General features: G+C 41.6%; 1 protein-coding gene across 7 annotated transcripts; it reads right to left on the bottom strand.

The window, feature by feature from the left end:
* Positions 1 to 536: 536 nt before the first annotated feature.
* BRCA1 (BRCA1 DNA repair associated) lies at positions 537 to 23619 on the bottom strand. Of its 7 annotated transcripts, none has more exons than XR_009747582.1 (23): positions 22823 to 23070; positions 22259 to 22312; positions 21853 to 21933; positions 21270 to 21358; positions 20127 to 20269; positions 19401 to 19509; positions 18466 to 18511; positions 17845 to 17987; positions 14136 to 17372; positions 13428 to 13513; positions 12787 to 12958; positions 12211 to 12343; positions 11866 to 12020; positions 11084 to 11409; positions 10335 to 10422; positions 9120 to 9197; positions 8889 to 8929; positions 8022 to 8105; positions 7552 to 7606; positions 6325 to 6398; positions 5771 to 5831; positions 4583 to 4739; positions 537 to 2489 (listed from the first exon to the last, which is right to left on the bottom strand). XR_009747582.1 is itself a non-coding variant. In XM_061477629.1 (23 exons), exons 2-23 carry the CDS (start codon positions 22900 to 22902, stop codon positions 4636 to 4638), a joined length of 5439 nt encoding a protein of 1812 aa, XP_061333613.1. In that variant the 5' UTR covers positions 22903 to 22922; positions 23602 to 23619; the 3' UTR covers positions 4462 to 4635. The 7 variants fall into 7 exon arrangements, 5 of the variants coding, with proteins under 5 accessions (XP_061333613.1, XP_061333612.1, XP_061333614.1 ...); XR_009747583.1 differs by having other exon boundaries at positions 537 to 2486; XM_061477629.1 differs by lacking the exon at positions 537 to 2489 and adding an exon at positions 23602 to 23619 and having other exon boundaries at positions 4462 to 4739; positions 22823 to 22922.
* Positions 23620 to 23647: the final 28 nt, after the last annotated feature.

Here is a 23647-nt window from a genome sequence, read left to right as displayed (position 1 = left end):
GGCCTGAATATTAACACAGGCGATGAAACAGACTTTTCCTGCAGGTACCAGTGGGCCAGGCCTTGGCTGGGGAGGCTCATAAACAGAACCTCCTCCCTGAGCCTCTTGCTATGGCCTGTGCTGCACAAATGTATTCTTGGCTCTTGCTTTATCGCCACAGAAAGGCGGAAGGGGAGGCACAAAGGCAGATAGGAAAGATAAGGATGTGCAAGACACAGCTGAAGTTTCCTCCTCCTCTTTGAGTCAGCTTGTTGACATCCAGGTAGTGGAACAAGCCTGGCCTGTTGCTTTGACATTGGAACTGAGATTGAAGCGTGGCTCCTGCATGGATACTTCATGACTGACTGCTAGCAGCCCTCTTTGTGGTACATGGGCTCTGTCTGCTGCAGGCTGTTGAACCAGGCTGTGTTGCTGCAGTTGCCTTTTCCTTCAGGCCCACGTAGGCACCTCTACACCATGCTGTGGTCTGCAGCAGAGACAGCTCCAGCACCTCATCAGGCACTTCTGTCTCTGTCTCCTTTGTGCCCGGTGCTCCCAGTGGTTAGCTCTAGGTGCGGCTGCTCTGCACACAGTTCATTTAGAGTTATCAGCTTCATGGTAAGTTCTGGGTATTTCAGAGAAAGGAAAACCCTTTTAAACAGTTGGCAACCTCTTTGCCTTAGGAAAACCATCTCGCAGGAGCACATTTCTGTCCCATCACAAGAACTGAAGAGTTTCTACTTGAATTCAAGACCAAGAAGTATGTCCAGGACATGTTGTTGCAAGAAAAAGCTGACCTGTATCGCATAGAGCTGACATAATTGCAGTCAATGGCTGTCCTTTCCCAGCCTTCTGCCTCCATTTTCAGGATCAGTTAGAGACATCTCATGTAAAGATGTTGGTTTCCAGATTTTACCAGCTGGAAGCATGAGAAAGTGAACTGTGCCTCCCTGCACGGTGCCCCCCAGCACTGCGGCTCTGCCTTGCCTTTTACAGCTGTTTTTGTTACAATCCTCTATAATTGTGGGGATCTGAAGAACCGCTCTGCAGCTCAGGTGTAAGCCCACATCTTTACCTGTTCACCCGTGGAGGGCTTTCCCCACACCCAGCCCCATTCCCAGCTCCTGCTTTTCATGTACAGCAGCAGGAAACCTTGTACTTGCTCTGGTACCATGCAGGGAAACAGCAACCCCGGAGCCTGGTTGCCAGAGCGAGCTGAAGATCAAGAAAGGGTCAGTGGTCTCTAGAGAGCTGCTGCTGGTGAGCAGCAAAACAAGGAGCTGGCGCTGTACAGCGGAGCAGCTGCATTAGCATTGCCAGCACACACTTGCACAGATGCATGTCTGGTTGCTTGGCGAGGGTAGAATCAGCTCAGCCTTCTCTCGCCTCCCCTGCAGCTCTAAGGGGGGTATTATCTGCAGGACACACCACACAAAACTGCCACCAGTTCAGTGACCCTAGCAAAAATAAGATTAGGAATTAAAAGATGAATAACCCTGTGCTCAGCAGCTCTCAAGAACTGATGCTTTTCAAGCCTAAGTTGGTGGTAGGCACATAACAAATAGCACATCCTTTCAAAGAGAGGTGAACCTGCATAGAGAAGAATGAGTCTAATGTGTGTTTGACTTGAGAGCAACTGGACCAGCCTCCTCTAGTTCTGTAACCTCCTGGTAATACATTTAATACACAGCAAAGAAAGGCACATAGTGCAACTTGCACTAAAGCATCCCTGCACAAACCCTGCAGGGTCTGAACAGTGCTTTTGCAGTGTTGGGATCACAGCTGAGGTTCTAAAGGAGAGACAGCAAATACCCAGGACAACACAGGGAGAGGATGAAGCCCTTCAGTGCTTAGCCCCAGCTCGCATCATCTGGCCTGTGAAGCAGGTGAGCTCATGGGCATTTTCTACCATGATGGCTCACTAGACTGTGCACAAGGTTTTTATTCATAATATCAGCAACATAAAACCAGACCCAAGATGAGACATTCCAGCAGATCCCCCAGAATAATTATAGGTACAGACTGAATATTTCTTTGATTTACCATTAGCTCTAGTAATGAGTCAGACAAGTGCTCTAATTGCATCCCTGAATAAGCTGCTTTCTTATAAATGGCTTCAGATCTGCAAGGAAATAACTCTCTGTCTATGGATCCAAATGTAGAGGGAGGATTTTAAAGAGTAAACTACTTCAGCAAAAAGCTATGCAGTAGTCACTCACCAGTGGTAGGCCAGGTACCAAAACATGCCCAACCTTACAGAATTCAAAGGAGCACTATTTCAATGTTAAGGCACCCACAGAGAAGCCACAGAATGAAGTTGTTGCAAGATACCCTTGCTGAGCAAATCCCTACCATCCCAAGCCACAGGCAAGCTCTTGCCAGCCTCCTTTTGCAGGACAGCAGCAGTTGGTCTGGCAAACAGACACTGCTAGGGCTGGGATGCCTCCAGCAGCAGAGGGGTATGCACACTGAGCAGCAACAGAGCTCAGGTTCCTTGGAAGCTGACCCTGCTCCAGAAAAGCTCCTGTTAATTTACAAAAGCAGAGCAGTTCTAATTACAAATACAGCACTTGCCTGCTGGCAGCGCCTCAGGCAAACCTCCAACCAGCACCAGCCTATACTTCGTTTCTTCCCTCACTTTAGGGAATAGTATAAAAGGCACATGCTGCTGACTAGGATAGCTGTATGCAGCTGCTTTAACTACCTGCCTAGTCCTTTCATGGTGATTGATTCTGCTACTTGTTACCCTGAGGTAACTACTGTAAAAGGCACAGCAGGCACGTCTCAGAACTGCATTCCCAGGGTCGGAAGCCTCGGAGGTGAGGTGCCATGAAGCTGCACATGAGCAAACAGGGAGGAACTGCAGCTTGACCCTCATGTATAAAATGGCATTTCCAGTCCACAGAGTGGCTGTGAAGCTCCAAGTGCTGGGATTTCTTACTGAAGCTGAAAGGCAGATTAGAGAAGTCAATATGGATTTGATCAGGGCCACATCAGCTCCCATTAAACCACCTACTTCTCTGGAAACATGGCCCTCAAACCCTTCCCCTTCATTCACATCTTTATGAGACACAGATTACTCCAGGAATTCACAGATGATAGCTGCTTTATCAGAAACAGGGTTTCCACAGCTCCAGTCACCTCTAAGGAGGAAGGGCAATGTCCCAGGCATCATTCCAGCAACAACATAACAACCCCTCAAGCAATGTGGGCTCTAGAGATAAGAGAAGCATCACTCTGAAGGGGAAGCTGGTACAACAGCCTCAATAGTTAAGAAATATTGTCACACAGAAGCAAACAGTGAGGTATGGCAACTGAACAAATGCTTCCAGCACTTACACTACCAGGAGCAATGCCTCATTAAGAGAACATTTGCTTCCACTTGGCAACTGCAGGACACTTGATAACACATTGGCTTCTCAGGTCAATGGAAAATACGGCTCTGATTCCAGCCCCCAAATTGTAATTTACATTTCTGGCCTCCTCCAGTCAATCCCCGCTTGCAGGAGGCTGACTCCAGATACGTTTTGTATTCACCTCATTTACACCACAAACTGAATAAATAAGGAAATCACTTTCCAAACTCATTTTGTTTCCTTTGAGCATTCAGTATTTCTCAACAGGCTTTCTCTACTTCCCAAGACAACCCAGCAGCATTCCAGCACTGAACAATTCTCTGAACTTAGCTACATTTTTCTTTAAACAACAACTTTCTGAAAACAGGTTCTCTTTCTGCTTTGAAGTCCAAGATCATCTGTGAGGGGAACTGCTTAGCAACAGAATCAAGCAATGTATTTTCAGCCATAAGAAAGCAATTTATTTTCTTTGCAGCCTCATTTTGCAGGCAGGGGCTATTAAGAAGTAGCTTCTTAAAGGGCTTATTATAGGTCACTGGGATACTAAAGTGCATCTGTTTGTTACCTCTCCATTGGTGCCTCATACACTTCTCAGAAATAAGACTGACACAACACTGGTAAAGGCTGGTGGTTTTAGGGCTTGGTTTATGTTGAGAATCAAGTGCTGTTTTCCTGTACTTGGTGATAATTTCCCTGGTTAGGGCAAGTTGTCACTTCTCTATACAAGAGAAGCTGTTTGTATAGTTTTCAACACAACTATAATCCCTGGCCTGAGATTAACCCAGCTGACACATTAGTAATCACAAAACAGCATTCCATCATATCAGTATACACCCTTATTCAGGGCGTTCATGCAAAATGAAAAGGTGGTTACTTGGGAGTGGAAATATGTTTTCATTCAAGCCCTGAGATCAATATTACTCTTTTAAATGACTGTCTCCAAGATGTCCTCAGGTAAGAAACCGGAACTTACTGCAATGGTAAATAATACTCGACCATTTCTCTGAGGAGGCCACATTCTACAGTTTCTAACTTTTCAAATCTGTTTTCCATTAATTTAAACGACTATTTTAAAATTGGAAATGTTAATCTTCAAAGAACAGTGGGTAATTCCATCTTTATATGGTAATGTTGTTCAAGTAACTTTATTGTTAATACAAATGTAGTTATCTTACTCTTAACAAGACCATTACATACACATAATCTCTGCGTAAGTGACTTCAAATTTCCAGTCCTTAAATAATTACCAAGCCATCAGCACTGATGAGGATTTCTGAGCTGGAAGAAATGCAGCTCAGCCTTAGGACACAAGGTAAGCATCAAACTCCTGGCACTCATAGCAAGCAACACTGTCTAGTACCCACTCACGAGTCACCATGGCAACCTTGTCCTTTTGCTGGATTGCTGTAAGACAAAGACACAAACCATAAATCTGTTATCAGTGAGTCAAAGCAAGCTGAAGGTAAACTTATTGATGTCTTTCAGATTAAGCTATTTGCTTTATCATGGACATTTTAAAGGCCTTGATAAAAATACCCCAAGTCTCAAACCAGTGATGTGGCACTACTACTCCTGTAAACAATGCAGGTAATAGTGCTGCTCCAAAGAGCAGCTGCTGGGCAAATGGTGAGGCAGGAAGATGTGAACACCACAGAATAAATACCAACAGCAAAGAGTGCAGCCCTTGCTATCTTTTCATTGAGGATTGGTGACAGAGCCTCAGGTCCTGTCTACTCAAGCATACTGAGTATGTGACGAGCAACAAGTCTCATGGAGAGAAGCAACAGAAAATCACTGAAGTGCTCCCTGCCTGAGCTTCATCAGTTCAGGATCTTTTTATTTTCTCATTTTTCCCCAGTGCCATGGAAATAGTGATGGAAATACATCATCTTCCTGCTTCTCTTTTTTGTTGAGCTTCACTGTAGCCTAACTAGCTCCCATTCATCCCATAACTCCCCCTCTCTCACACAGAAGTCACTCTGGAACACTTGCACCGGCAAAGTCTGATGGTTTCTCTGGAGCATTTTGATTAAAAGAATAGGAAAAATAATAACAAAAATAAAAAGGCAAAGCTACATCCTGCTCTGCAGTTTCATATTCTTTCCAGACCAAGAGAATCTTGTCCTGTCTGAGGCTCCAAGGGCACGCTTCCACCTTTTAGAAGCTATCTCCAATGAGAAAAGTTTCTGTAAGACTGCTGCTGAGCCAAGAACAGGATTTGCCTGCCAGGCTACCTTAAGACCTATCTAGTGCTGATTCTTGAGATAATATACCTTGTTCTTCCAGAGCTTTCCGGGACATACCTCCATCTCCAGATACAGCAGGATTTTATTTCGATTCCTCCACAAACCTCTCTGATGCTTAACTATTAAAAGGGCTGAGACCAGGAAGACACTCAATGTGTACCATAAAACAGTCCACGACAGTTGTTTTACCTCTATAATCTGTGTTTTCCATCCAAGCATCTGGCTGCACAACCACGACAGCAGTAGAATTCTAGGATTGCAAGACAGGAAAATACAAACGCTGCTGTTATCTGTGTGTCATTAAATGACTCTCACACCCGTCTGCAGAGAGTGATAACTGTGCTAACTCTGCTTCAGCACATCACTTCAGAGAGGACTTGCAGAACTGGTAGTCAAGGGAGAAAGATGCAAGTTCTTAAGAATTGTCTGTGATTTCTGTGATTTTCTGTGACTAAGCACTGAAGGGTTTTTGTGCTGGAAAGTGAGGCTCAGTGCTGGTTTCAGAGAGTGCTCTGATCAGTTTTCCTCTCCAAGTTTGCCTGTCTTCCAATACAGTGACCAGAGCCTAGAATATAAGAACTGTTGCTGTGCAGTTCGGCATCACTGTGCAGCCACTTCGCTACCATACCTGTATATATTAGCCTTTGACAAGCCCACAAAGGCCATGTAATCTTTCAACATGTTGTGTATTACACAGCTATAGACTCTTCACAATGTCAAGTGTAACATTCAGTAACACTTACTGGAGGGCGTGTGAACAGATGAAGCTGCTTCACGACAGAGGCACCACAAAGCTCCACCATCCATTCGAGATGTTCTGAAGAAAATCAGACAAACAGCCTATTACTTCAATGTTTTCTATCACATTGAAACTGATACTATTCCCTAAGCCCTCATGTCTTTGTTCCAAGATATAAACAACCATAATTTGAAAGAAATTTAAGCCTTAGTAGAGAATAAGTCCCTTCAGATTCTAGCCTGCTGAGGAATAACAACTCACTCTCTTCCCTAAGTCAGGACTAAACAAAACCAAACCCCTGATGCAGCACAACAGCACATGCACAAACCAAAGAGAAAGTCACTCACAATTTATTTCCTTTTATAAGGATGTAAACCACGAAATTCAAATTCAAACCCAGAAGTCAGAACTGCAATTCTCTCTCATTAACAGAAGTAGTTAAAGTGTTTAATTTCACCAATCTGTTGAAGTGATAGTGAAGAAGAGAAATAACACTCTCAAGTCTAAGAGCCAGAACTGATGATCACTGCAGCAGGTGAAAGCACTGCATCCTCTGCAGTAATTACTGTAAATGTCAAGAGATGTGAGGATATTCTACCCAGTCAAAAATGAAGTTAAATGGGACAAACCAGAAAGGAACTGCTGAATAAGCTACAAAAATGGGAAGAGAGGTACAAATATTTTTAGGTAACAAAATTCGAGCTGAAATTTTCAGGTTTAAGAAAAAGCAGCTTTTGCTTTGCATAAAAGCTTGTGCTTTGTTGTGTGTTTCAGTTTTAACATCTGCTTCTAGAGAAGATTACACTGAGGATGTGTCAACTGCTACAAAAATGATACTTAGGTAGGTTTTGCTAGAAAAATGTTAACTGAGAAGGAAAAAAATGCTTAAATACAAGTTCAATAGCATGTAATGCAACTGCCAGACAGCATGATATTCATGCTGTTCCTTCACCGCTAGAAACTAGATAAAAGGCCTGCTTTGAAATAGAGTGAAATTGCCAGAGCAGTTCTCTGAGGACAGCCAAATAGAAGAGAACACCACTTTGTTCTACCTGGAGATAGAACTGGGTAAAGTTCTTTACCTCTGCCTCATGGAGGCGTTTTGAAAATGTCAGAGTAAGAAGGACAAAAGCATCCAAGAAGAGGTCAAATATAAACCTCTGGTGAATGGCCACAACCCCCTTCCAAATATTTCTTATACTAAGAGTTTAATTCCACTCAACTGACACACCTGTAGTCATATCAGTGAAAGGGCCATAGCAACAGATCTCAAAGTCTTCAAAGATCTGAAAAACAAGGAACATGTTAACAGAGTACATATGGTGTCTTTAAAGGACAACACTTCACATGCTTGTTTCACTGCACTTCTCGGACAGGTTATCAAGCTATCACTGTTCCACATCTGAAGCTCTTTGTAACCTACAAAACTTCATGAGTCCCCCTGTTTCAACTCCCAAAACCTGTGCTATCCTAAACCAGTTATAAAAAGGGTAGCATTCACTCTAAGCAGAGTGAGCCAGGACCTTATCTCCTCTGCTGCTGATAGAGCTCACTTTCATCTCTAGAAATGATGAACATGTACAACTCTCTGTATAGAGAACAGCAGAGAAATGGGAAAAGGTTCTAGATGTTCAGCTGGCATAGCCACATACCTGTAACAGTCACAGCAGGATAGGGTTTTCATCCCCAACATGCTCATACCTTTTTAGTCAGAGACTGCCTAGCCCTCTTAGGACCTTGGTGGTTTCTCCCATTGATTACATCTCCTCTAACTTCAAAGTTCTCCTGCAACATAACAAACAAAAAGTTTGAGTCTTCATTATAATTATATCTATGATCTATCATAACTGAAGGCGCTTCTCCTTGCTTCTGTGAGAGTGTGTCCCATGTTCTAACACTTCCAGTCAATGCTGTAGCAACAACTTTCCCTTTTCACCCAAGCACAGGAGGGCTTTTAATATCCCTTCCTAGGGCCTTATTGGGGCCAAGGCTTTTCTTCTTGGCTTGCCAAAAGGGCATATGGATTTTCTACCTGAAAGTGGCATGCCTGCTCATTAGACACATGAAATCCATCCTGTGTCACTATCACATTCTCCAAAAACATGTACTAGAGAATGAAAATCCAAATACCACCCAAGAATACAAAAATCCACCTAAGTCAGGGTCATAGCAAATAAACCATTGCTACCAGGAGAGGCAGTAAATGCTGGAATGAATTTTCAGTTGGGTATTTTAAAGTTTAAAAATAAACCAAAACTATGTGTGTAGCTCTGTCCCGACAGTATTTCCTTTAACAAACAATAGATCTTTTCCTCTAGGCTGTCATCCATCACTTAGAAAAAAATATGCCTAACTTGTTCCAAAAAACTGTTAAGGACCCAATATACCTTCAGTAACAATGAAGACCCATAGCCCAAGTGTGGCTTTTGGTCTTAGCATATGCTAAGGTTTACAAAGCCAGATTTCCATATATTAAATATATAGACAATATCTGAGGTTACTCTAATAGATCTCTCAATGTGATAGCATTAGGCATTCAAGATTTCACTCTTAAGCTAAAAGACCTACCTCATTCAATATCCTTCCTTCTTCAAAGGACTGAATTACCCCTGAAGAAAAAGATCAGAACAGAACAAGTCATTTTATTATTCTTCCACTGCTAACAGTTTGATTTTAAAGTACTTAAAAGAAATGCTGCAACATGAACAGACATGAAGAGATCCTTTTATGGAAAAAGTGAAGAGTACATTTCTGGCAGAAGGGCAGAGACCACTCAGCTCCAAACCAAGTTATACTTACACTGATAACTAACCACCCATTTTCTTCCTGCAATACCCAGGAAGTATTTCAGTGTCCGTTCACACACCAGCTCCTTATCTGCAGAGCAAAAAGGAGAAAGAGTTCTTTCAGCTTGTCAATAGTGAAAAAAACCTCAAAACAGCTCAGGTTATTTGTACCTAAAAGCAAAAGCTTTTTGCTAAGTGCAGCAGCAGAATATCAAAACCATCTATAGAAACATTCCCAGATTCTTGTGCCCTGATTCTACTAAACAGAAGGAGATGAATGGAAGCAAATCACATGCACAACTTCTGAACTCTATTTTTGTCATTCAGCAAAGACAAAAGGCAAAACAAACAAATATTAGCTGAGAGAGAACAGCAACAGTAGGATTCAGTGCTAATGTTGGCAGGAACGTTTAGATGACTAGCCACGTAAGATCATCTTTTACTCTACCAGGACAAGTACAACTTCAAGAGGCAGTTTATCCTATTTGAATTTGTATGAAGACAAACCCATATACCTCTCCAAAAGCATATGGTCATGATGTTTATCATACTCTTCCTGAAGAAAAGGGCAAAAATTGAGTTCATATATTTGGAGTAACTGTAATTTCTGGCTCCTTTCCTCTGTTGGTTTTCAAAAGCAAGAAAGGCTTATGTGACAGATTGTATCCAAATATGAGCCAGTTACAAGTGCTTCTACAAAGCAAAATGCAAGCATAGCATAGAACATCCCCACATCCAGATTTGGCTCAAAATAGCTTGCTTTTTAAAACATTGGTTAAAAGCTATGCCTAGATGCAGCAATAAAGTAACTTAATTTTCCCGACTGATGTTTAGCTTTGCTCAGGTCAACATAATGCTGTTTCAGAATACATTTGTCAAATGTACAACTGTAGTATTGTACCAAATTCCTTCCAACTTCTAATAATAGGATTCTGGAGCTCTACCAAAGAGCAAAACCCAACTTAAGTACCTTAACTAAGCACACAAATAATAGTTAGGATGAAACAGTGCTGCTTTGTTCCTATGGAAGCACAACTTCACTATCAACTACCAGCAGTTATACACACAGCAAAGTTCCACTTCCAGTTTTCTACTTCTATTGAAACAATACCTTCTCCTCAAGCTTACTCAGATGTACTGCTGAGCTGTCTTTCTTGTTGGTTAGCTTAGAGTTAACATTCTACATAGTGTATATATCCAGGATTAGTTCACATAGCTCCCAACAAACCTGTTTTCATTATGACGTGGGTGGTTCCTTCAGTAACATGATTAGATAAAGTGCTCTGAGTTTTTCTCACAAACTTCTGGACCACCAACTGAAAAGTAGTTAAGAAAATAAATAGTTAGCAAAACAGATTAAAACCCCCAACTACTCCAGTTTATTGGAGTACAACATAGTAAGAGAGTTACTTTAAAGTCCTAGATTTATTTGTGTTGGCACACAGAACATACATTTCTCCACAAGTCAATAACTTTGGCACCATTCAAAGGGCTAAAGCAAAGAGCTCTGGGTCAGTAGTTTCTAAACCAAGAGCCATATCCTCCTGGACATGGAGGTTTATTAATGAAAGAGGTTTATTAGCAACTCAGAATTGATTAATTACAGAAAATCTCACTTTGGTTCAGAATTTGGGTAATTAAGCAGCATCTGAGAACGTTCAGGGAACCAACCACAAGCCCCCTCCCTTCCAAGCCACAAGGCTTTCTAGAAGTGAAATCCTCTTCATTTGGAATAACTGGATTTTCCCACAGGCATTCATTTAAAAAGTTCAAATTTCACTAAGCTGAACTGTGCCATTTACAGGAAGCATTCTCAGATTTTTAGGAGAGAAAAGGTTTGACCCGAGTTTCTGTATTTCTAATCTGCAGGTCCTGTAAGATTAGTTTCCATTATACTTCCCATTTTCTCTTTATGTTGAGGACTATAACAATCAGGAATGCTTAACAAGTGATCTCAAACTTCTTAAATATACTTACATGTTCACTTTGACTCAGGCCTGATGCCACAATTGACATTGCTTTCCTGTTAGTCACAACTGGACTTGTAAGATTTTCCTTCCCAGCTGCATTGTGCAGAGCAGATAGAGGAAAACACACGCTTCTTTTTGACTTGCTTTCTTGAGCACAGCTTTTATTAGTTTTCTGAGTCACTACAGAACTATTTGTTGCTTCTGCAGTTCGAGGGTTAAGAAGTCTTACAGAGGAGGAAGAGTTATTTGAACTCTTGGTCACATTTCCAGAGAGATTTGCTAAGACAGATGCACTCCTTGACCTGGTCCCACATTTCTGCTCATCTGCATTTTCTAAAGGAAAAGAAAAATTACTTCTTGAAACAATTTTGTCTTCCTTTTAGTCATGGGGGAAGGCTGTTGCTCAGTCTTGAAGTTTAAATGCTGCAGTCACTTCCTCTCCTTATTTGTGTATTACTTCACCTTTGCCTCCATCATTACTTTTGCCCGATCTACAGCTGAGACACAAGACCTGTGGAACTTTTAGTAGTCAAGAAGTACTAATTTAAATGTGGGAATCACTCCCATTACTGTACAAATGTTGTCCAACCCCACCCTGATGTGCAGCTACAGTTGGGCTACAAAACAAACCCAACTAAACAAAACTAGCATCTTTTTAAATTGGCCAGGAATATATAAATTATAATCCTTGATTTATAACAAAAAGTTGCATCTTGCTGGTATAGAAAAACTGTTACAAAGCAGGAAAAAGCAGAAATCAAAATGCATTGGATCCATCTTCAATGTTACCTGATGTAAGCTGATGCTGACTATGCTCCTGCACAGGTTTAGTCTTTTCCAAAGCAGCTTTGTTCTGTAGAGCACTGTCACACTGAAGAACTTGCTCCAAATCTGGTTTCTTTAACAAATGGCATTTAGAAGATGGAAGGAACAATTCTGGAGACCTTCAGAGAGGGAAATTGGTTTTAATAGGGTTTTCTTTGTTGTTACTCTTTTAAGCATCACAGCTGAGTTATGGCAAGGGCTCAAAAATTTCAAGGTTTTTCCTCACCCCCCAATTTTGTTAAACTACAAGAGTAGAAATAACACCTCTCCCCTCTACCAACACAAAGGAAACCCAACCAAACCACCTACCTTTCTTTCCCTTGCTCTTTGATTTCGCTGTTGAGAGAATCACTTGGCAAGACATGGAAATCATTGGCTGAAAATCCCTTTGAATTGCTGCCTCTGTCATTTTCAAAACTGACTTCTGAGGTTGACTCTGCCCCTGGAAGAAAAATAATTCTTAAATAAGCAAAATAAAAGCAACGATTCTTAGCTGTTCAGATAAGAAGCCAAACACCCTCTAAAAATCTCTGTCCAGATTCACTTCAGAGAGGGAAGAGTCCAGAAACAGAAAGCTACACAAAGTACAAATCCATCTGAAACAGGCTAACAACTAAACCATATTTTATTTATTAAAGCATCTCAGAAACTAAGATGCTCAGCTTCATATCATGTGGAAAATGTAGCATATAAAAAAGGCCAAAGGCAAATCTACACTATTTAGTGCAGTTTATGAATCCCTCAACACATTCCTGTATCTCTCCTCACAAGCAGTACAGGCATTTATTTGCTAGCTAAAGATGCCTGTAATTTGTATCAAACCATCAAGAACTCTAATCCCAACTGTTTGTGAGAAAGCTAGGAAAGGTTTTCACTGCTATTTACCTCCTTGTCTCATCTGTTCCATTCCAGGCGTTCCTTCACTGCTGGAATGTGACAGTTCCCCATGGACAGGTAAAAATTCACAGTCCTGACTTCCATGCTGCTTCAGCACTGCCTCAAGTACAGCCATTTCTTGCTGAAGTTTCTTTAGGTTATTTTGCATTATATTCTTCTGCTGCAAAGGATACACAATGTGGCATCATTCCTGAAAGCCCCAAAGACCGTTTAAAAGGAATAAAGTATTTAATTCTTATTTCATTACTTTCTCTCTCAAAAATTCCAATACCCTCTATCAAAAACATGCCATGTACACCTTCCCATGAAAGCAGCTCAGGGCTTCGGGGATCCTTTTGAAAACCTAAAACTTTCACCCTATAGGACAAAGTAGTTGCACAGCACTGGATACATTCCTAGCTCCAGCACTGACACCATGTGGAACTTCTTTTTACTGAATCAGTAAAATAACCTCAACCAGACAGAAAACCCCATCACACAACAAACCTAAAAGCTCCCCATCAAACCACACAGCCACCATTCCATCCAGCCCAGGCATAGCATAGAATCCCTGTCAGTGGAGCTACATCAGGGAGCAATGTAGCTCCAAGACAAAACAGTTCTCCAATTTAGTGCAAAACCTCACTTACCTGTGTAGTGAGGATTTCACCCTGAGAAAATGGTTCACACAAATCCTCTACATTACTTGTTTCACTGTCGTATGCAGATGCTTCACCTTGAAGAACATAGAAGAAAAATCTTAGTTATAAAATCCACATCAAACCAACCCAACAATCATGGCTCTTACCACACAGCCCCTGTAGCCAACTCTTTAACTATCATGACAAAGTGACAAGTTTTGAAAACACTGGAGTTAGAATCACAGACCTACTTTAACTGAACATTTCAAAGAACATCATGGCACACATATGGCAAAGTAAATAGAACTCCAAGTGTTTCAATAGCAATGGGAGAGTCACAGCTACTTATGGAAGCTGTAAGGTAAAAATAAGCACTACAGAATTCTAGAGTCAAGTTCAACAAACATTTCAGGAGGGGAAACAACTTTGTGGGCTTTATGGCTATCACATTACAGGAAGAAATGGGCATTTCACACAAACATCAGTTCCAGCCAGGCTCAGCCTGGTCTCCAGTGCCCACTCTACTCATTTTTGCTCTGAACAAAGAATATTGGAAGAACTTAATTTTCAGGAAATAACCCCCTGAGGGTTTTTTGGTCGATTGCTCAGGGCTGATACACTCAAGAACCACATAACCACAGAACTAAGCTCCTGTCAAACACCTAGGTGCAATGACATGACACACACAGCTGCAGAGATAGAAACCTTGGTTTGTACCTAGGTTTGCTGCCATGCTTGCATCTTCTTGGCGCTCATCTTTGGAGCTAGTTTTGCTTCTCTTCAGCCCTCCATTACCACTTTGGAAAGTTTCTTTACTCTCTGTCACTTGTTTAGATGTATGAGCTTGTCCTGAAGGAATCTTGAGCTCTTGTGCTGCTTCAACTAATTCTTCAGACATGTTGGATTGGGAAGAAAATAAGTTGACAGAGCATTCGGACTCCTGGCTTGGGGAAACGCATTCATTGCTTACGGCAGCTTCAGGCATCTTCTGCACGTTATAGTCCTTGTGACTTCCAGGGTGAGGCAACGTGATGGGACTCACTGAAACCGCTACCACAGACGTTGCTGGTTTACGGCTTTGCAAAGGTGTGCTCACTGATTTGCCAGATATTAGTGCCTGAAAACATGGTAAATCTTCATCCTCACTAGATTCTTCATCTGAAGATTGCAGTTTCTGTGCTCTTCTTCGAGGTCTTTGAATACGTTGAGATCCTGACTTAGAACTACCACTTCTATTGTGTAGTTCTTGCTCCAGAGCATTGTCACCTCCTTTTGCAAACACAGCAGATCTCTCTCTCCCATGAGCTGCAGAAAAGCTGATGTTCTCTCCAATCTCATCATCAGAGCACAGTAAGCCATCAGGCGTTTCAGACAAACATGTAAAATCACTATTCCTTTTACAAGATTCTTCTGAAGCTTCTGTAAGTGAAAACTTTGGCATCCCTGTGCTAGCAGCCTGGCTTGCTCCTTCTTCATTCTCCTTTACTGGTTTGCTTTCTCTTTTGCTACTTTTTTCCCCAGTGACTTCACAGCTGAATTCAGCAGCCCTTTGCTGACAAGGTGCAGGACAAATCATTGAGCCAGAGTGAAAAGGTTCTATTGGTCCTTTGTCATCAGCAACTTTGGCCTTTCCTGCTTGACTGTTCTCTGAATTGAAGCATGTTTCACCATCTGTGTTTGCATCAGTTCTCGTATCAGCCTGATCACTTTGCCTTACATTACTTTTAATTGGATTCTGTCTCAGCTTCCTTTTTATTCCTGTGCCAGTTGACAATGTCTCTTCCTTCCCTTGCCCTCCTTGCAATCTGCTTTTGACTTCAGTGCCAGCAGTGCCCATCCTTATCGGTGTCAGAGTCCCTTGATTTGCAATCTGTGAAACATCTTTCTCTTCCTCACAAACCCGACTCAAGCTTCCAGCAGTTGTTTTCTCTCCTTTTAGGTTTCCTGGTTTTAAATAGCTGCTCTGCTTATTTTCTACCTGCTCAGTGCATGGTGTCTTAGAAGTTTCAGAAGCAGTATCTTCTACTGCACACACCTTCTTGGGGATGGAATGAAGGCTGAATGACAGGCGTTTTGAATGCCTGAATATATTTTGCACAAATGATACGTCCAACTCGCTCCCTTCAGCATCCTTGGTCAATTCCAAACCATTTTCAGCCATTGGCAACTTTTCAGCTCTCAAGTCCCCTGGAACATTTGGCGTATCACGTCCAGCACATGATTCAGTCATCTCTTCAGTCGGGTGGGAAGCAGTTTGCACAACAGCTGTTGAAGGAAACTGTAGAAGAGGGCTACCTTGGACTTCACCTTCTTGAGAACCTGTATCAGGCACAAAGGAACTACAAGTTGAATGCTGACAGGAAGATGCAGGACTGAAGACAGCTTTAGCACTTTCTGCAGTATTAGATGAATTCTTTAGACTAATCTGTATTTCATTTGCTTCCAGATCACCACCCTTCAGATTAGTAAGTGATTTGGAACTCGACGTACCCCAGGGCTCATCCAGGTCTTTGCAAGCAGAAGTGTGAACTAATGCATTTGCTTGGACTCTAAAGTTAGCCCCTTCATGATCACTGTCATACTTTCTTGCTTCCTTCATTTCAACTCCTTTTCCTGTCTCTTTTGTCATTTCTTCAGAAAGTAACTGCAGCCTCCTGCTGCGCCTGACTTGTCTTTGCTCAGAATCAGCTTTCCTGGGTTCTTCACTGCTTGGGTAGCTATCGATCTGTGGCTCAGCCGGGCCAGCAGAATCAGAGCTTCTATCCACTACTAACTGTAGGGCACACACAGATCTAGTAGAATGCCTGCATCTTTTTGCTGCAGAACTTTTCTTGGTGCTTTTCTGATCACAGTCACTCAGTTTTAGCTCCCCAGCACTGTGCTTGAAAGGCACCTTTTCAGTAGCTGTTTTCCATACAGATCCCCCTGGTTCCTCAAGTTCTGCCAGTGTATTATCCTCCTGATTCTCAGAGAGCTGACCCGCATGAACAGCAGAACTTCCATCACATCTTTTCTTTTCAGCATCTCCAAGGCACCAGTTAACACTTTGAGGGGACCCATTTGCCTCTTCATCTTTTTTCCTGATGAAATCCTCAGGCTGCAGGACACGGGGAATCCTCCTTTTTCGCTTTAGTCTGTCTTTCCCTGAATGATCCAATAATTTATCAGCAGCCACATCTTCCTTTTTTGCAGGAGGTAAAATGTCTCTGAAGATAACAGAGGGATTTGATTTCCTCTCTCTCTTGTATGTTTTCCCAAATATTTTATCTTTGATGCTATCTGCTGTTTGTTTTGATGATCTCTCATTTCCTTCCACCACTGCAATTTCCACACAATCCACCATAGGGTCAGTCTTCTCTGAAATACAGGAATCTTTATCTGAGAAACATGCATCTCTGTCCCCTGAAATGTCAGCTGCTCCAGTAGAATCACCCTGGGAAGAACTGGAAGACAGAATCTCGTTGCTTTTTGAAAACCATTCATTGACTTTCTGAATGCTTCTCTTCAGTCTCTTCTTGGAAACTGGATTCAGGGCAGCACAGTGAGGCGGCTCTGGCTGAAGCAGTTTCTCCAGAGGAAGCTCTTTCTCATGGGAAGACTCATTCTCAGGTTCATCCATTTCCACAGCTTCCACACTTTGTGCAACATCTATTTCCTTGCTTTTATCCAACCTGCTCGCTGAGCTATCTTTTAAGACAAACTCTTTGCTTTTACTGTCGCACTGAATTTGCTCTGCATCCATTTCTTCTGTGTTCTTAAAGAAAGATGTGTCCCCACTCCTTAAGGGACTGGCATTACCTATTGTGTCACACTGCTCCGTGAGGAAGTCTCCAGGAAGAACACTGAAAGGAGAACTCTGGTATTCGGTCATAGTCACTTGGCCAGCTTGGGCGCATTCAGTGATGTTCTGAGTGCTTTTCTTGCTCAAGACTTCCTTTGAGGAATTACTTTCACCTGAAGATTTAGAGGTATTAGAAATTATTAAACCCTATTTTACAAGCAGAGGCACAAGAACACACTTAATGGTTACTTTGTTTTAAAAGAACTCTTTTTATTTCCCCCAAACCAGAATATTATGCTGCACTCATCTCCCTCTAGAGAAAAGATGTTCATCCAACTTCTTACATGAATTAGCAGCCAGTATTAAAAGGCATAATATGGCTGATGGAGAATAGAGTAAGTTTTGCAATTTGATTAAGGTGCTTTCTCCCCCTCTTCTGTTCCTGTGTATATACTTAAAATATTCACATTTTAAGTATTTAGTCTACAGGTACAGTCTTGTATTATGGTGTCACTAGCTGCAGGCATCAAAACTGCAACAGACAAGACTGCAAGTACACATTTAATAACGTGAACTCAAAATGTTAATTTGTGGTCTTTTCTTTCAAGCTTTCAATCATTTTTGTCACCAAAATAATGAACGCACCTATGACATTTGGTAGAATTACTTCTTCAGCAGCCAGCTTGTCACGCTGTGTATTGGGAGAATATTCATTCTCCATCTCAGCACTCTGAAGTTCTTCTAACTTCTCTTGAGCTGAAATCTGAAGTGCTTCTTTGTCTTTTAACCTGTTGGGAAGGGAAATCTACTTTTATGACAGAGAAAGAAACAATAGACATAATAAAAGATGATACTTAATCTTCCCTTTTTGCTCTCTGAAGCAGTTTTTGGAGAAGCCAGACTGCATGATTGACACTTGCCACAACTAGATCCCTTCAGAGTTTTGGGCCGTTTCTTTGAAAGATCCTCTCTCCTTCATGAACCTATGCTTTTGAGTGTCAATATTGACAATCAAAAGCATAGGAGACATGCTCTTCTCTTGAAGATTTAATGTCTGGGTGAGCAATAGAACATTTATAAACCAGCTTTAACGCATATTATATGACAAACTGCTGGGAGTCAGCCACCCATTCTGCCCTGGTGCCCCTGAAAGTTGAAAATCACTTATCAGGTTAAGAATGCTCTTAGTCCTGTGCTAAGAAATGAAAACACAGAAATGAGACTACATCTTTATAAAATATGAATTCCTGAATCACTGTTACTTACCCAGTATTGCTTGACTCTTTAAAAACTTCTTCAGATGAATCGGAGCCTAAAACCAAATCAGCTGTTATCTGGTTGAAATGATTTGGAGAAAGATGACTTGCCACAAACAATGTTTAGCTTAGTTCCTTCTAGAGGTAGATGCTTGCAACTTTGATAAGACAAATCAAGTTAAATTCTGTAGTATTTTAACCTCATTATAATAATTTCTACATATAAATATCCACATGGCTCCAGCATAAAATTGTTTAGAGTGACTGGTAACAGAGAGCTAGTAAGGGTTAGTTAGCTAAGAGTTAAGTTTCCAATTTCTGCATTTCTACATGAAATAGCCACTAGTATTTAGAATTTTGAACTGGAAGACAGAGCAATATATTTGAGTATCTGCTTTGGGTCCTCTGACTGATGGTGACAGAAGCGGTAAGGAAGAGAGAAGCGATGAACACCGGCTGTTAGAAGGAGGAATTCCTTCCCTGAAGGAACAGGGAGAGAATGAACTATGCACAGCAGTTTCTCACAGCAGTCAGCACCAGCTAGGAGAGAGAGAAAGGAAATATTCTTTCCTTAATTAGATTTCAGGTTTACTTCTGGTTATTGACTACAGCCTCAAGCACTGGTGACAAAACTTAATATTCTTTAGACAACAATAGTTACCATTAGTTATAACAACTTTCTTCACATCTGTAAGCATCTTCTTTGGATCTTGTACACTGAGCCTTAAAGGTTTACTACAGCAGCATTATTTCCTACAACAGAATAAATTACGGAAAAAGCCCTTTGATGTACCAATTTGGATTTGTCACAATTTGTCCCTTCATCCTTATTTTGGGTGTTAAGGAGAAATACGTGTTTATAAAGACTTGGAACCTCACTGCCTTTCATTACTTTGCAGGCACTATACGTAAGCCCAACTACTGTAAATCAACAACAGCTCTTACCAAACTCTATGTAAATCCCTTTTTGAGAGCCACACTTCTGGGGTTTGTTTCTTAGGGACCTCCTTTTGACCCTACTATCTGTAAGCTGTGTATCCACATTAGCTTCCTGCTGACAGGAGAACAGAAAGGAACAGTTAGTTATAACAGTAGGTTGTTTTCATAAAATAAGTGGAGGTTACTTAAGCTACAGCGGGTGGGGGGCTTATATATATGTGTATATATATATATACACATACATGAACTAAGTATTTAAACTGGCAGTTTCTATACAAAAATCCAATACATATAACTTACTGGATTAACATTCTATTCAGTAGTAAGCAGCTGAGACTAGAAACCAATGTACCATGAAAAAACTCCTACCTGCAGCAATCACACTGGGTTGGTAATGGCTTAAGAAGTCTTAAGACATAGTTGTGGTCCTACCACTGAAAAGCCTACTAATATTTAGAGCTCGTTAAATAGGAGTATGAAAAAGCTTTGGGTAACAGAGTATTTTCTGGCAGTATTTTCTTTAAGTTCAGGTCATTTCATGCAAAAAACTTTTGAAAGTAGGTTAGGAAGACAAAAATATTTAGATGTCCTTGCCTGAAATAATATTCAAGTCAAAGAGTGATTTGAAAACAAAGCAAATTCTCCTATTCCATTCATTTATATACACGCACACATACACATTCCAAATAAAACACCGTGAAATCCACAAGAAAATGAGTGAAAAAAAAATACCAAGGTGCAGTTTTCTTGTCCATTTTCTTTAGTACTTTTCCTGTTCCTGAAGCCCTTACTTTGGATGACAGAACCCTCTTTGCACGGGAACTCAGCAGCAGTGGCTTCTGTGGATGGTTTGGGAAAGTGACGACTGTTTAAAACTGAAAAACGGCAATAAGAAATAAAAAGCAAAAATATTTCCTTACACTGAGCATGACAACAGGTATTATATATTAATTGAACAATCTTAAACAGAGCAGATACAACCAGCATACATACAGCTAAAATATAGCTATCAGAGAAAGAAATCCAATTGAATTGGTGGTCTGACTGTTGTTTAGGAGTTCTCTTCAAGTATTAAGTAAAATCTTGATCTCACCAAAGATCTTTGCCAAGCAGTTTTGCTACTATGGGTAATCCAGCAAAACCAGGATCTACCACTGGTCATTTTAGAACGACTGAACAAGTTGAAAAGAATTTGGAAAGTCTCTTTTTTACAGCGCAATATATTGCTAAGGAAGAAACAAACCAAACCCCACAACCCACCACTTGCCCCAACAGCATCTTGAAAACAAGAAACCTGAAGAGGGGCTTTGGACAAGGGCCTGTAGGGACAGGACAAGGGGGAATGGTGTTAACCTGCCAGAGTAGAGACCGAGATGAGCTCTTAGGCAGACGCTCTCCCCGTGAGAGTGCTGAGGTACTGGCACAGGGTGCCCAGAGAAGCTGTGGCTGTCCCATCCCTGTTAGTGTTCAAGGGCAGGTTGGATGGGACTTGGAGCAAGCTGTTCAAGTGGAAGGTGTCCCTGCCTGTGGCAGAAGGTTGGAACTGGATGAGACTTAAGGTCCCTTCAATCCAAACCATTCTAGGATTTGATGATTGTATGATAATCACGAACAGGATTTTGCCATTTCTAAAGATTATTTGATACACATTCAACCATATTTCAGGAACTGAAAATAAGATTGGTCAGAGTCATCAAATGCACAGTAAAACCCCTTTACACTGTGCAAGAGGTTGTTGTAGAAAAAATGATGGAAAATTAATGGAACATATGCTTCTACATCCAAGAAAAAAAAAACAAACTTTTGCTAGTTCTTCCCATATTGAAAACTGCACAGGAAATGAGATACCCTGCAAATAATGATGATACAACTTACATTTTACTCCAGTGTCAAGCTCAAACGCATGGATAGTTTCCAACAATCCTTCAATTAGCTGCTTAAATCTGGAATTTTCTCTCAGACTTCTGAAATAACATTACCATAGAAATTGTTTTAAGACAAATATATGGTAACAGTTCTCCTAGAATTCTGGCTGAACAAAAAAGGAGTAAAACTCCAAAGTGGAAAATGGGACAATGAGAAATTGATACCAAAGAATAACAACACGATTCCCCAAACCAACTCTTACTGTAGGAATTAAAACTATCACAAAATGAAGATGTCATAGTTTTCCTTGTGTAGGTTTAGCACACAGAAACCAGTTGTAATGACTGAACAGTAACACAGCCTACCCTTGACAGTGCAAACATTTGCTAAGAACAGTGTCTTCACCTGCATATAAACCTGAAATGGGTTTATACTGGGGGAAGGCAGAAAGAGTTACTCCTTTAGAAGGTAACAGCTACCTTAAGAAAAAACATCTTTTCTTGATTATTTCAGGCATTTTTAGGACAATGATTAACTTTTAGTTTGAGTTCAAACTTCTTATCCTCAAGCCCAATTGAAAAGATGAAGTTACCTTTTGGTAACTTCAGTCTTACACAGTGGACACTCTGTCACACCTTTCTTCTTTCTGCTGAGGAGTTTGAACATGCAGAACCTGGTGGAAAAGAGAATAATCATGATGGTAACAAAAGGGAAGAATTTCATTTGTTTTACACCTGATCCTATCCATACAGCACTTAGTAGAAACCCTTCATTATCAAGTTGAATGCCCGAGTTTTTGATCTGGTGTTCTGACGAATTAATCAGTTGTGTTTGACACATATAAAACTGCAGTTGTTTCTCATTCAGAATGGATTTTCCCCCTCAAACAGCTACACACTACATTATCAAAACACAGACCACATTAGCACTAAACAAATCTATTTGGAGATTTAAGAACAGATGGGCCAAGCATTGCCATCGCAAGCTTTCAATCCTACCTGCAGAATATGTGATCGCATTTTGTTGAGACCGGCTCTTTCATCACCTCCAAGCTACAAAGAGAAAAATGAAGGAGAACAAGAGCACAAAGTTACATGTAAACCAGGAACAACAAAAGAAGATTCAGAAATAGTCACTTGCCTGATCTTAAGAAGAAAAAAATCATGGTGGGGAAGAGAATTAGGAAACATTTGACAGTTTTTCACTTGAAAACCAGGTATGGTAACAAATACTGTTATTATGAGATACACATGGATCTACCAGCTCTTCCCAGTCTTTGTCTGCCACTGGCAGAAAGACTGCATTTTCATAAACTGCCAGTTCAGCAGGGCAGGAAATTTCGTGTTAGAACACCAACACCTTTTTCAACACTGACCTCCTGCGGCAAGAGCGAAGGACAGTGCAGTTCTGGTGGGTTCAGGAGCCCACAGGACTCTTAAAATTCAATTCTCTTTTATTTTCTGATAACCCATTAATCTTCCAAAGCATTTGAAAAGAAAGAAAGAGAAAAACAAAAGCCTCAAACCGTAGCAACACAGATTCACGTTATTCTCCTGACGTACCATATCGGGCACTCCAAGTTCTTCTGCATAGCAGAAAGCACATTTTGCACATCTCCAACAGCAATCGCTGAGAAGTCCATCTTTCATAGCCGGAAATATTCTACAGAAAAGAAGTAAACAGCTTTGTTTCTGATTTGTTGCATCCCATGAACGATGTTTTGTACCTTGACTCTTCTATAACACGCTAATCAGTACTGAACACTTGGATGCTATTTCTTGAGCGAGGCTTTACAGCATCTGTGTAGTTCTTGCTCAGTTAAAACCTGTCAAGTCTCTTGCAGTCAAAGCAACAAACAGGACGACTTCACAGACGCACAGACACAGCAAACACACGTAAGCAGAACAGCAAAACCCCAAAGCTTTCTCTGTGGAAAAGGATGCAAAGGAGGAAGCAGCCGTCCTCATGAAAGAACCCTGGGAGCTCCCGACCCCGACCAGTACAAGTGAGGCCGTACCGCGAGTACCACGAGCCCTGAACACAAACAAAACCCGCTTGACCTTTACGCTGCGGCGGGAGCAGGGCCGGGTCCCTCGCAGAGGGCTCTCAGCAGGCCCAAGCGAAGCGGCCCAGCACTTTGCTCGCCTCGCTCCGGTCTCCCGGCCCGCACCGTCCCTCGGCCGCAGGGAGAGGCGGGCCCCGCCGGTGCGGCCCAGGGGGCCCCTGCCGAGCCACGAGCAAAGCCCCGCCGCTCCCCGGAGCCGCTCCGCCACCCGCCTCAGGAGCCGCCCCACAGCGGCGCATTTCGCGCCCTTTCCGCCACTCCGTGACGCCACAGCACCTCAACAGCCAATCCCATGCCAGAGTCCACAGCGCGTGGGAGCAAA

This window comes from Pezoporus flaviventris, unplaced genomic scaffold, assembly GCF_033815535.1.
Source record: "Pezoporus flaviventris isolate CSIRO_AGI_PZ_B2104156 unplaced genomic scaffold, CSIRO_AGI_Pfla_v1 ptg000107l, whole genome shotgun sequence".
Lineage (NCBI taxonomy): Eukaryota > Metazoa > Chordata > Aves > Psittaciformes > Psittacidae > Pezoporus > Pezoporus flaviventris.
The sequence above is the reverse complement of the archived record's forward strand: the minus strand, read 5'-3'. Positions and strand labels throughout refer to the sequence as shown.